The 12,206-nt window shown below is 42.3% G+C and overlaps 1 protein-coding gene across 1 annotated transcript in view; it reads right to left on the bottom strand.

The window, feature by feature from the left end:
- The window catches only part of nsrp1 (nuclear speckle splicing regulatory protein 1), a 37,693-nt gene extending 36,679 nt beyond the window's left edge, over positions 1-1,014 (bottom strand). The window contains exon 1 of the mRNA XM_080210828.1: positions 883-1,014. Within this exon, the coding sequence (XP_080066954.1) occupies positions 883-902 (20 nt within the window). The 5' untranslated portion in view covers positions 903-1,014. The remainder of the gene's footprint in view (positions 1-882) is intronic.
- Between the last annotated feature and the right edge of the window lie 11,192 nt (positions 1,015-12,206).

The raw sequence follows: 12,206 nt of genomic DNA, 5'->3' as shown, positions 1-12,206 counted from the left end.
TGTCTGTGTGGGTTTCCACCGGATGCTCAGGTTTCCTCCCATGTCCGTAAGACGTGCTGGTTAGGTACACTGACCATGATAAATTCTATTTCAGTGTACCCGAACAGGCACCGGTGTGTGGCGACTAAGGATTTTCATAGTAACTTCGCTGCTGTGTTAATGTAAGCCTACTTGTGACACTAATAACTAAAGATAAAACATTTCAAAGTGATATGTTTTTACTCACTATGTCAACTGAGGGTCACAAATCCCAAGTTTATCAGTGTCACAAGTAGACTAACATTCGCACTGCAATGACGTTACTGTGAAAATCCCCTAGTCGCCACACTCCAGCACCTGTTCGGGTTCACTGACGGAGAATTTAGCATAGCCAATGCACCTAACCAGCACATCTTTTGGACTATGGGAGGAAACCAGAACACCCGGAGGAAGCCCACGCAGACACGGGGAGAAAGTGCAAACTCCGTAGAGACAGTGACCCAAGCTGGTATTTGAACCCGGGTCCCTGGCGCTGTGAGCCAGCAGTGTTAACCACTGTGTCAACCACTGTGTCACCCATTCTGTCATTTACCTGACAGGTTTGTGTGTGTGTGTTTAAGGTGAGCTCGGTGACCTCCTGTCAGTAAAGTGACTCCAGGCCGCAGCCCAGGAGGAGGGGGAGGAGGGGGAGGGCAGAGAGGCTGCCGGGCCTCAGGCCGGGGACAGGGGCCTTGTCAAGCGGCACCAAGGGTAACCACAGGCCGAGGCTGAGCGGGGCCCGCCTTCCCCGGTTAAACCCCGTGCAGGAGCCGAGGCCCAGAGCCGCGGGCTGGGCTGCTGCAGCCTCCCCCGGGGTGCGGGGGGGACTCGGGGCCGGCCCGGACGAAGGGGAAGGTCACTTACTGTCTGACAGGCGCCGCCATCCTCCGAGGCGCGGCCTCCGACCGCCGGGGAAGCAGCAGCAGCAGCGGCTCCGGTTCCAGCCTCCAGATCCAGGCCGGTCCCTCCTCCTCACCAGTCCCCCCGGCACTACTCCTCCCTCACTCAGTCCTCACTCCCTCCCTTCTTTCCTTCCTTACTCACTCCTCACACCCATTCACTCTACTCTCATTCTTTACTCCTTAGTCTTCTTTCCTTCCTTACTCAGTCACTCCTCGCTCTCACTCACTCCACTCTCATTCCTTACTACTTACTCACTCTTCACCTATTCCCTCAGTACTCCCTCACTCTACACTCACTCCCTCCTCATTCACTCACTCACTCTCTCCCTTCTCCCTCCTCACTCTCTCCCTTCTCCCTCCTCACTCACTCACTCACTCCCTTCTCCCTCCTCACTCACTCCCTCCCTCCTCACTCACTCACTCCCTCCCTCCTCACTCTCACTCCCTTCTCCCTCCTCACTCACTCCCTCCCTCCTCACTCACTCCCTCCCTCCTCACTCACTCCCTCCCTCCTCACTCACTCCCTCCCTCCTCACTCACTCACTCCCTTCTCCCTCCTCACTCTCTCCCTTCTCCCTCCTCACTCACTCACTCACTCCCTTCTCTCTCCTCACTCTCTCCCTTCTCCCTCCTCACTCACTCTTTCCCTTCTCCCTCCTCACTCACTCCCTTCTCCCTCCTCACTCACTCACTCACTCCCTCCCTCCTCACTCTCACTCAGCAGCAACAGCTATACTGTCTAATCCACTCAGCAGAGCTCCAGCCCTGTTACATGTACACCACAAACATCTCCCTCAGAATGCCAGCAATAACCTTAATTTATGAAACATATAATCAGTATTTTAAAATTTATTTGTGGCACGGGGGTGTGTTTTCAATGTGAAAAGGTTGGGGGCGGGTACACAGTTCAATAAATTGGCGCCATTTGATAAAAGACCGAGGAATTAGAGAGCAAAAGTAGGCAATTTAGCCCCTTCGCGCCTGTTCCACCATTCGTATGGAATGTAATAGTTTCATTTTTCATAGAACCCTGCAGTGCAGAAAGAGGCCCTTTGACCCATCGAGTCTGCACCAAACACAATCCCACCCAGGCCCTACCCCCATATCCCTACATATTATACCCACTAATCCCTCTAACCTATGCATCCCTGGACACTAAGGGGCAATTTCTTAGCATGACCAATCAACCTAACCCACACATCTTTGGACTGTAGGAAGAAACCAGAGTACCCAGAAAAACCCCACACAGACACGAGGAGAATGTGCAAACTCCACACAGACAGTGACTGAAGCTGGGAATCGAACCCAGGACCCTGGAACTGTGAAGCAGCAGTGCTAACTACGGTGCTACAATGCCGCCCACTAAAAACAAAATTACTTTTTTTATTAATTGTCACAAGTAGGCTTATATTAATGCCACAATGAAGTTATGGTGAAAATCCCCTAGTCACCACACTCCTGTTCGGGTACACTGAGGCAGAATTTTAATATAACTAATGCACCCAACCAGCATGTCTTTCACACTGTGGGAGGAAACTGGAGCACTCGGAGGAAATCCGTATAGACGCAGGAGAATGTGCAAACTTCACACACATAAACTTCCAAGCTGGCAATTGAACCCAGGGCCCTGGTGCTGTGAGGCAGCACTGCTAACCACTGTGCTGCAGGCACTATGCAGTAAAAAAATCTAAGAATTAGCAGCAAAAGCAGAGGATTCAGCCCTTCGAGCTTGCCCTGCCATTCAATCAGTTAAGTTTTTTTTAATTGTCACAAGTAGTCTCACATTAATACTGCATTGAAGTTACTGTGAAAATTCCCCCAAGTCGCCACACTGAGGGAGAATTTAGCATGACCAATGTACTTTTGAAGCGCAGACACTGTTATAAACTCAGCAGCTCCAATTTGCACGCAGAAGGTCCTTGCACAAACTGTGAAGTGATAATGGGCTTTCAATCTGGTCCTTTTTTTGGGATGTGGACTGGAGTGAGGGAAACTATTGGACCAGGGCAATGGAGAGCCAGGAATTGAATCCAGCTCCCTGGCCCTGTGAAGCAGCAGTGCTGACCACTGTGCCACCATGCCACCCACATCTCCTTTAGGATGTCAGCAATAGCTCTCATATACAAAATATAGAATCAGTGTTAAAAAGTGGCACTATTGCTCCAAGAACAGGGAGGATGTTTAAATATGAAACGGTTGGGGGAGGAAACACCGTTCAGTAAATTGGCACGGTTCAATAAAAGATCTAGGAATTAGGAGGAGAGTTAGGCAATTCAGCCCTTCGAGCCTGCTACGTCATTCAATGGGCTGACCTGCATTTTCATAGCAACTTTCATAACAGTAAGATATTCCTGAGCGCTTCGGGGCCAGCCAAGTACTTTCAAAGTGCAGACACTGTGGTAACATTGGAGACTCAGCAGTCCCCTAGTTTGCGTGCACAAGGTCCCCCTCCCCGCAAATTACAAAGTGATAATGAGCGTTCAGTCTGGTCTTTCTTTTTGGGATGTGGAGTGGAGTGGGCCAGGGCAACGGAGATAATTCCCCTGTTCTTCTTCAAAATAGTGCCATGGGATCGTTTATGTCCAGCATTTGGGATTTGATCCCAGAACATTGCAGCTCAGAAGCAAGAGCCAAAGCTGACACCTGATGGGTGAAGACATTTGACGTAAAAAAAATAAGTTGCTACATTTTCAGAAGTGGACTAAATGGGAAATGTTTGAAAGCAGGAAAAGAACAGACAAACCTGGCACATTGCAATCAAAGAAAGCCCATATTTGATCATTCTCACTGGCCTTTGCGCAACAAATTGGCACAAGTAGGACTTTGCAGGGAACCCAGACTGCAACTGTGATACATCCCAATCAATGACTCACATCATTGAAAACTGCTCCCCTAACAAAATTCAGTGGGGAGTTCAGACAGCTCCATTCAACAATGTGGAAGCTGTTACCTGGCTTGGTAATTACTGCATGTGCTAAAAAAAATGATAATTTAGCAGATTGTTAAAGCATTAATGACCTATTCTTTTTCCCCACTATTTGAGGACCAACTACTGACATCCTCCTGGTTATAATAGTTTATAAATCCTTTACACCTGGCCGCAGATAATGAATGAAAGCTAGAACATTATTACGATCCAGTTGGACAGGAAGATTCCAGACTGTAATCTGGGGTCAAATGATTGCAACTTTTACTTTTTTCAAAAAACATGGAGGAACAGAATTACAGGGCTACCAATTAGCTATAAGCAACAAAAAAAAACATTTAATTGACATGAAACATTTGATTATAATACAATACTCCTTTACCCCGCTCCCCGCTTTAGCTTCACAAATATATACAGTTTTCAAAGATAACACCCCACTCTGAAACCAAATGGCCAATGCCCCTCAACCAATCTTCTGTGGATATTTTCTCAAATTTCCCCAGATGATTGTCAGATGAATATTTTCAAATTCCATTCCGAAAAAGGTGATTCTTTAAAATCGTCTTTCAAACAACGTTTTCCATCAGCTCTTTGCATTAAGAATCTGCTCCAGGTTTTCCAGCTATCCTGTCAAACAAACTTCTGCTGCACTATTTTGATAAGGAATCCAGCTCCAGGTTTTCCACCTCTCCTTCCAGGCTTCCTTTGTTTAATACGATCACAATTAGTGCTACATGGGAAGATCCCAGAATGGTGCCTTAGCTTCAAAGACTAAGGCTGGAATTTTCCAACCATTCACACCAGCAAGATTTTCCCATCTTGCTGCAGTGAACAGAAATTTGGTTTGTTGCCTAATTCTCAGTCTTCACTGCAGCAGGACTGTGGCATGATTGGGCGGTAAGATTGTGCCTCATAACTTTTATTTTTTTTAATTAAACGTGAAGGAACAAAGTCACAGAACTGTTAAATTAGTTCTAACCACAAGAAAAAAACATTTATTAAATATGAACAAACGGATTTTAAGAAAATGCTCCTCCACTTTCCCCTTAGCTTAACAAATACACACGGATGACAGAGATTTGAATCTACAATGGTCTCATTCACACAAAGCCCTGTTTTAAAGCACATGGATTGGCTGTGGTCCAACACACACTCTGCTCTGAACCCAAGTAGTGTCTGTGGATTTCTCCTCAGAGTCTCTCCAGATGATTGTCACATGAGAGTTCCAAAACTCCACTTCTGAAACATGCCTTGAAATCTTCTCATAATAATGCTTACCATTAGCAGGTTGCATTCTGAAATCCAGGTCCATACTTTCCAAAGAACTCTTTTGAGCAGAGCTTCTGCTCTACTTCTACCAGTGAATCCACTCCAGAGTTTTTCACCAACCTCTTTAGGATTTCTTTTCTTGACTTTTTATGCACAGACTCCGATATTCAGCCACAGATTGTTCCACATTTATTTCAATTAACATAACTACACTAAGATATTACAAACCTTAGAACCACCTCATATATCCTTCTGACTTCTCACCAGCCCACTCCTTTTTAATTCTGTGACTTGAAGTGAATAGTACCGTGTTCTGCTCCTAGTTCCTCTTTGTTCCTTTAACTTTGGGCTCCATATAAAATTCCCTTCATTTCTCTTGTTTCCTTAAGTAGCTGTCCTTTAGATTCTGGCACTGCATTTCTTAACTGTTACTCCATCGTATGGATTTTCTTCTAATAAAGCTTAGAGAGGTAGTCTCTCTCTAACCGCCTGTCATCAACTGCTCTACTTTCAATTAAAAACTAAAGAATAAAGCTCCCCTACTCTGGGAAGTGGACCTCCAGTTGCTCAGCAGTGCTTGCAACTGTTTATTCTACACATTGTGAACCTATCCAACATGAACATGGCAGTCTGAACTGAACCCAATCCCCACATGTACAAACACTTTTCCCAGCTTGAAATCTAACTATAGGTTTCTTCCAGGCACAGAAACATTAAACTAAATCCACCTAAAATTGTGCTTTATTTCTAAAGTTGACCCATACAACCATAAATCCCTTAAAACTATCTTTGGTTTCCCAACATGTGTTTTACATAACTTTGAGATCCAGGCACCAACTTCCACAATTATTTCAAATATTGTCTCACAAACTGTAGTAAAAGCTCACAAACCTTAGTTTGTGACATACTTTTGATATCTTTCTGGCATCTCATGAGAGATATCAGATCCATTAGCTTGACGTCTGGCATGGAAAAGTTGTTTGAATTCATCATTAAGGAGATTACAGCTGGGCACTTAGAAAATCTCAAGATAATCAGGAAGGTTCAGCATAGTTTTGTGAAAGGGAAAACACATTTAACCAATTTATTGGAGTTTTTTGAAGGAGCAGCAGGTGCTGTGGATTAATGGGAGCCTGTAGATGTACTGTACTTAGATTTCCAGAAGGCGTTTGATAAGGTGAGACATCAAAGATTATTGGGGAAACTAAAAGCTCAGGGTTGGCCAGCAGAAAATAGAAATAGATCTTTTACGAATGAGTGGAGTCTCACAGAGGGCTATGCTGCGGTTTGAACCTTTTATAATTTACACCAATATCTCAGTTGAGGGGAGTGAAGGTATGGTAGCTAAATTTGCAAACAATACAAAGATAGGTAGGAAAATATGTTGTGATGAAGACACAAAGAGTTTGCATATGGTTGTAGATAGGTTGAGTGAGTGGGCAAAAATCTGGCAGATGGAGCACAATGTGGAAAAATGTGAAGTTGTTAACTTTGGCAGGAAGAATAAAAAAGCAAAGTAGTACCTAAATGGAGAATGACTGCAGAATTCCAAGGTACGTGGATCAAAGTTTTCTTGTGCATGAGTCGCAAAACTTAGAGGGCTGAAGAGTCTGTTCCTGTACTATACTGTTCTAAAACAATAGTATGCAGGTACAGCATGTAATCAAGAAAACTAATGGAATGCTACCCTTTGTTACTAGAGGAATTGAACATGAAAGTAAGAATATTTCAGTTATACAAAGCATTGGTGAGACTGCACCTTAAATACTGCGTGCAGTTTTGTTCCCTTTATCTAAGGAATAATATAAATGCATTCAGAGGTAGTTCACTGGAATAAGCAGGTTGTCTTTTGCGGACTTATGACTGACATACCAGTCTGCCAAGCTGCTTTAAAGACTCTTACTAAACTGTAGGTGGTGACCAAAGAATATGCTTCCATTCAATGCAACCAGTTCTTTGTATGTAATACAGAATGGTTGTCTTAAGAGGGTAGGTTGAATAGATTGGACTTGTTTCCACTGCAGTTTAAAGGAGTGATTGAAGTATACAAGATTCTGAATGGTCTTGAGAAGGCAGATGTGGAAAGGATGTTTCCTTTCGTGGGTGAGTCCAGAATTAGGGGGCACTGTTTTAAAATTAAGGGTTGCCCTTTTTAGACAGAGATGACGAGATGTGTTTCCCTCAGAAAGTGTGCGACTTTAGGTCTCTGCCTCAGAAGGCAGTGCAAGTGGGGTCATTGAATATTTTTAAAGCGGAGACAGATAGATGACGAAGGGTCTTCCAGACTCGAATGGTGGCTCTATTCTCTCTCCAAAGGTGCTATAAGACCTGCTGAGATTTTGCAGCATTTTCTGTTTTTGTTTCAGATTCCAGGATCCCCCATATTTGGCTTTTATTTTAGATAGATTCTTGCTGGACAAAGGAATCAAAGGTAATTGACAGTAATTGGGGACGTTAAACATGAAACACAAAGAGATCAGCCATGATCTAGTTGAATAGCAGAACAGGCTCAAAGGGCCAAATAACCTATTTATGTTCCTATTTTGTCGGTTTGTATGTTCTCTCTTGAAAGCCACAAATCATGTTGATCGACAACTCTATATTGGGATAGACATCTTTTATGAATGTATCATTTTCAACCATAACTTGGCATTTTGGTCGGTAAATGCATTCTTGGAAACTGAGCAATATGGTCATTTGGACTCCAGGTTGTGCTGCGTTAGCTAAATTCAACAATACTCACCTGAAGTATGAACGAGAAAACTTAAATAGGATCCTCTTTGCCATTCTGTGACTTTCAGAAAGTGCCAATTCGTGATGTTGGGAGAGACAAATATTGGGCTTATCTCTGATACCACCATGCAAGCTTGATTTGCCAAAACTCACTATTAAGGTTAAGTCATGGAAATTGGTCACCTAGTTGTGGTTCTGGACAATGGTTCGGCCAGAGTCAGTACCCCCAGGAGAACGGAGCAGGAGGATGGGGGGTACTGTAGGGAGAGAAGAAAAAAAATCCGACTCACTGCCAGGTATCTACACATGAGAACTTCCAGGAATAGTTGCTGGATGATTGCTGATCTATTTTTTTCCATCCATGGCCTGAAAAGACTGAAGCCACTTGTAACAATCTCACAGCTGGCAAAAGCTAGATGTTTAAATAGAACTTTGTTGATATGAATTGGCTCAGTGACTTATCATATGATGCACCCTTACACTGAGGCATTGGTGCAATGGGGGTTGAGGGGGTGGTTAAATTGTCTTATCTAGCAATTCTATTACAGAACCTTTGCACTAAAGCTGAGAGACAGATCACACACCATTTCCTAAGACAATTTCATATAGGAGTGATAAAATGCTTTTGCAGTGCAGTGATACAAATTGTATCAAGTCCAACTGTTTGGCAAGACCTTCGCTGGGATAATCACTGCTGTGTGAAATTTTACCTTCATTGTGAATCTAAACTATTTATAAGAGTTCAGTTCAAATTAGAATAAAACTTAAGAGGAAAACTTTTTCTTTCAGATTTGTGTATTTTGAAGTTAGTTTATCGGTTACTCATAATTAAGACCATTATAAGAAGAACACAGTGCTGTTCTTTTGATTATTCATGTTTATTTTAGCGTGCTGTAAAAATGGAAAAAAAGAGCAATTGATTTCATATAAATCAGTGTTGGGGCAGCACAATGGTTAGCACTGCTGTTTCACGCACCAGGGACCAGGGTTCAATTCCCGGCTTGGATCACTTTCTATGCATAGTCTGCACGTTCTCCCAGTGGCTGCATGGATTTCCTCCGGGTGCTCCAACTTCCTCCCAGAATCTGAAAGACGTGCGGGTTAGGTGCAATGGCCATGCTAAATTCTCCCTCAGTGTACCCAAACAGGCACCGGAGTATGGCAACCAGGGGATTTTCACAGTAGCTTCATTGCAGTGTTAATTTAAGTTTTCTTGTGACACCAATAAACAAACCTTAAACTTAAGCGCTTGAAGCATTAACCTCAGAACTCTTTGCACCTGTAAAATTGAATCTTAAAATAGCTATCATGTGCAAAGCATAACAGTTATTTTAAGTTGTCTTATGAATATTCAACAATTACAAGCCGCATGAATAAACATGCTTCAGAAATGGTCATGATTGTAAAAATTTTGTGCTATGATGACTTTACAAAATGTTAAGGCTTTTGAATTTAGAACCAAGTCTAAAAGTTCTGAGATGACAATTTACAGTAGACATTGTTAACTGTTCAATAGCTACAGCAAAAATGTATTTAGATGGAAGGACTAAGTTAACATTTGAATATAGAGCACTGGCTAAAAAATCTTACACAAAGTATTTAAAAAGATTGGAATGAAGCCTTCAGTATTTATTTAAATATTTAAATCACCTTTTAGCAGCCTCTAACTGCTACTCATTCTTTGCTGAAATTCAGGCACAGCATTTCAAAACTTAAAAAATTGATGAAATTGTGCGAGCATTTCAATCATTGGTGAATTACATTCACATTATTTCCCAGCTGCAGCTTAATAAATCATGATTATTTTTAGTTTCAAAGGCCGCATTTGTTTTCTTCTACATTTAGAAAACCTATAATGCTCATTCCTATGATACATCTGAAACAATGCAATGGTTATTTACTGCTTCAGTTCATTATTGATGCCTGCATACCCAATTGCAGTTAAATGTTAATTATAGATGAGCATTAGTATGGACTTATGGTCCAATTTGTTCCGATTTGTCTTGGCTAGAAACATATTTCTATGAGAAATTGATCGTCTATAATTTGGAATAATTTATTTGATAATTTAAATAAACAAGTAATTGGCTTACAGCTGGCCAGCAGTAATTCTGAAAGACACTCCATACAATCCATAAAATCCCTATAATGCAGAAGGAGACTACTCAGCCCATTGAGTCTGCAATGACTTTCAGAAAGAGCATCTGACCCAGGCCCACTGTCCCCCACCACCGCCCCCCCCCAACTCTCTCCAACCCCTATCCCTGTAACCCCATATATTTACCATGGCTAATCCACCTAATCTATGTACCTTTGGACTTTGGGAGGAAACTGGAGCACCTGGAGGAAACCCACACAGACATGAGGAGAATGTGCAAACTCCTCACAGACAGTGACCACTGCACTGTGTATTCCTGGTGCCTTCGTTCCACTGTCAACAGTTGACTTTTCAGCCACTATATGCCTGCAGGATGGAACTGTTTTTCTCTTTACTTTGTCACCTTTTTCTTTAGCTTCCACAGGGCTTCTTGAATCTTATTTTGCTTTTGGTTATCTTCTCTGCCATACTCATGTTTGCTTCCTGCTGCCCTCCTGTAATGTGTCTTGGGGTATTTTGTTACGTGCACATATATATGTTTATATATGCAGTTGGTACATTGTTGTCAGAGTCCAAAACAGTAAAGAAAATAGAACAATTCAAATACTGTAAGCCATTGCGGGAGACTAACTCTTATCCAGATTTTAGACTAATAAGAGCTACATAAATATAGCATAAACAAGAGATTCTTGGAAATTGGTTGCGTTCCTTGTTCATGACAACTTGCCAAGACCTAAAATCTTTGGGATTTTGATTCACATGAATTTCCTTTGATGGTTCAGCATTCAAAGATAATGGGGTGAAAATTCATCTAGACCCATTTGCAGGCTCGGAGTAGGGTTACGATTAGGATTGCCAACTCCATTGAATATATTCTTGGAAATTTTATCATATGACTTGCCTCATACTCCAGTCATTACTCAGTCGGTCAACACATCCATCTGTACTGTCTTTCTATGCTAATTGGAAAACAAAAAAAACTTATCACTTAAGTGGATAATGCTTAACTATCAGCCAAACAGCTTTTCCCCCACCTCACATTCAATAGAAAATCATAGAAACCCTACAGTGCAGAAAGAGGCCATTTGACCCATCGAGTCTGCACCAATCACAATCCCACCCAGGCCCTACTTCCATATCCCTACATATTACCCGCTAATCCCTCTAATATACGCATCTCAGGGCTCTAAGGAGCAATTTTAGCTTGGCCAATCAATCTAATCCGCACATCTTTGGACTGTGGGAGGAAACCAGAGTACCCGGAGGAAACCCACACAGACAGCGACCCAAGCCAGGAATCAAATCCACGTCCCTGGAGCTGTGAAGGGAAAGAGAAATGTTCAAAGAAAGTGAAAAAAAAACAATAATTTTAAGTCTCCCTTTGATTTTTCTCTAATAATTGAAAAATTATTTTTCAATTCCAGGAGACACCAGGCCAATCCTGAAGGATTGGCAACCCTATTATGCTGAAGCCCACAGATTGCTCAACTGACAAGGGAATCTGATATTAGGCTGGCAGCAGCTGTCAGGCAAATCCTTGTGAGAGGGCTAGAGTCGGGAGGTGGGGGTGGGAGATGCATGGCCTCAAGTTTTAGCAGCTGTCCTGTACATGATTCATGTATGTGCAAGAATATTGATGATGTGATGTGGTATTGGCTCCATATTGGACATCACACATCATTGACAAATAATCCTTCATAAATTAATGATTGCTTTACCAATCTATGTTATAAAGTTACCTTAAACTGATATGAGCTGAACAGCATATCAAATATTCATATATTTGGACAGCAGCACAAGTGACATGTCATACCTATATTGTGGAATCCCTATAGTGTTGATGCTTCACCATGAGCCTCTTTCTTGGCAGTTTTTGTCCACAAAGGGTTGAAATTGCCTTCCTCTCTCAGAGACAAGGCGCTGAGGCAGGTCTATATCAGGGGGAATCGAAATTGAACCTGCACCATTGGTATATCACATTTAATGTAAAATTGGGCATTTGTAAACTGAAACCTAAATTTCAGTGCCAATGTAATTGAAGAATTAAGAGCATTCATACTTTTAACATTGCTTCAAAGAACATGGAATTGCCAGAAGATCTTACTATAGTGCACAACACTATCTTTTCTTCAGATGCCTAGCCAACAGACTTCATAATAGTACCTAAGCATGTGACAGAAGCATAATGAACAAAAACCATTTTATCACTGGAGGTCATAAGATAAGATATAGGGCAGTGTTTGTAATGAAACCAGCCGCT

This window comes from Carcharhinus amblyrhynchos, chromosome 23, assembly GCF_965287045.1.
Source record: "Carcharhinus amblyrhynchos chromosome 23, sCarAmb.v2.hapA, whole genome shotgun sequence".
Lineage (NCBI taxonomy): Eukaryota > Metazoa > Chordata > Chondrichthyes > Carcharhiniformes > Carcharhinidae > Carcharhinus > Carcharhinus amblyrhynchos.
Note: the sequence above shows the minus strand (reverse complement) of the source record. Positions and strands in the feature narration are given on the sequence as shown.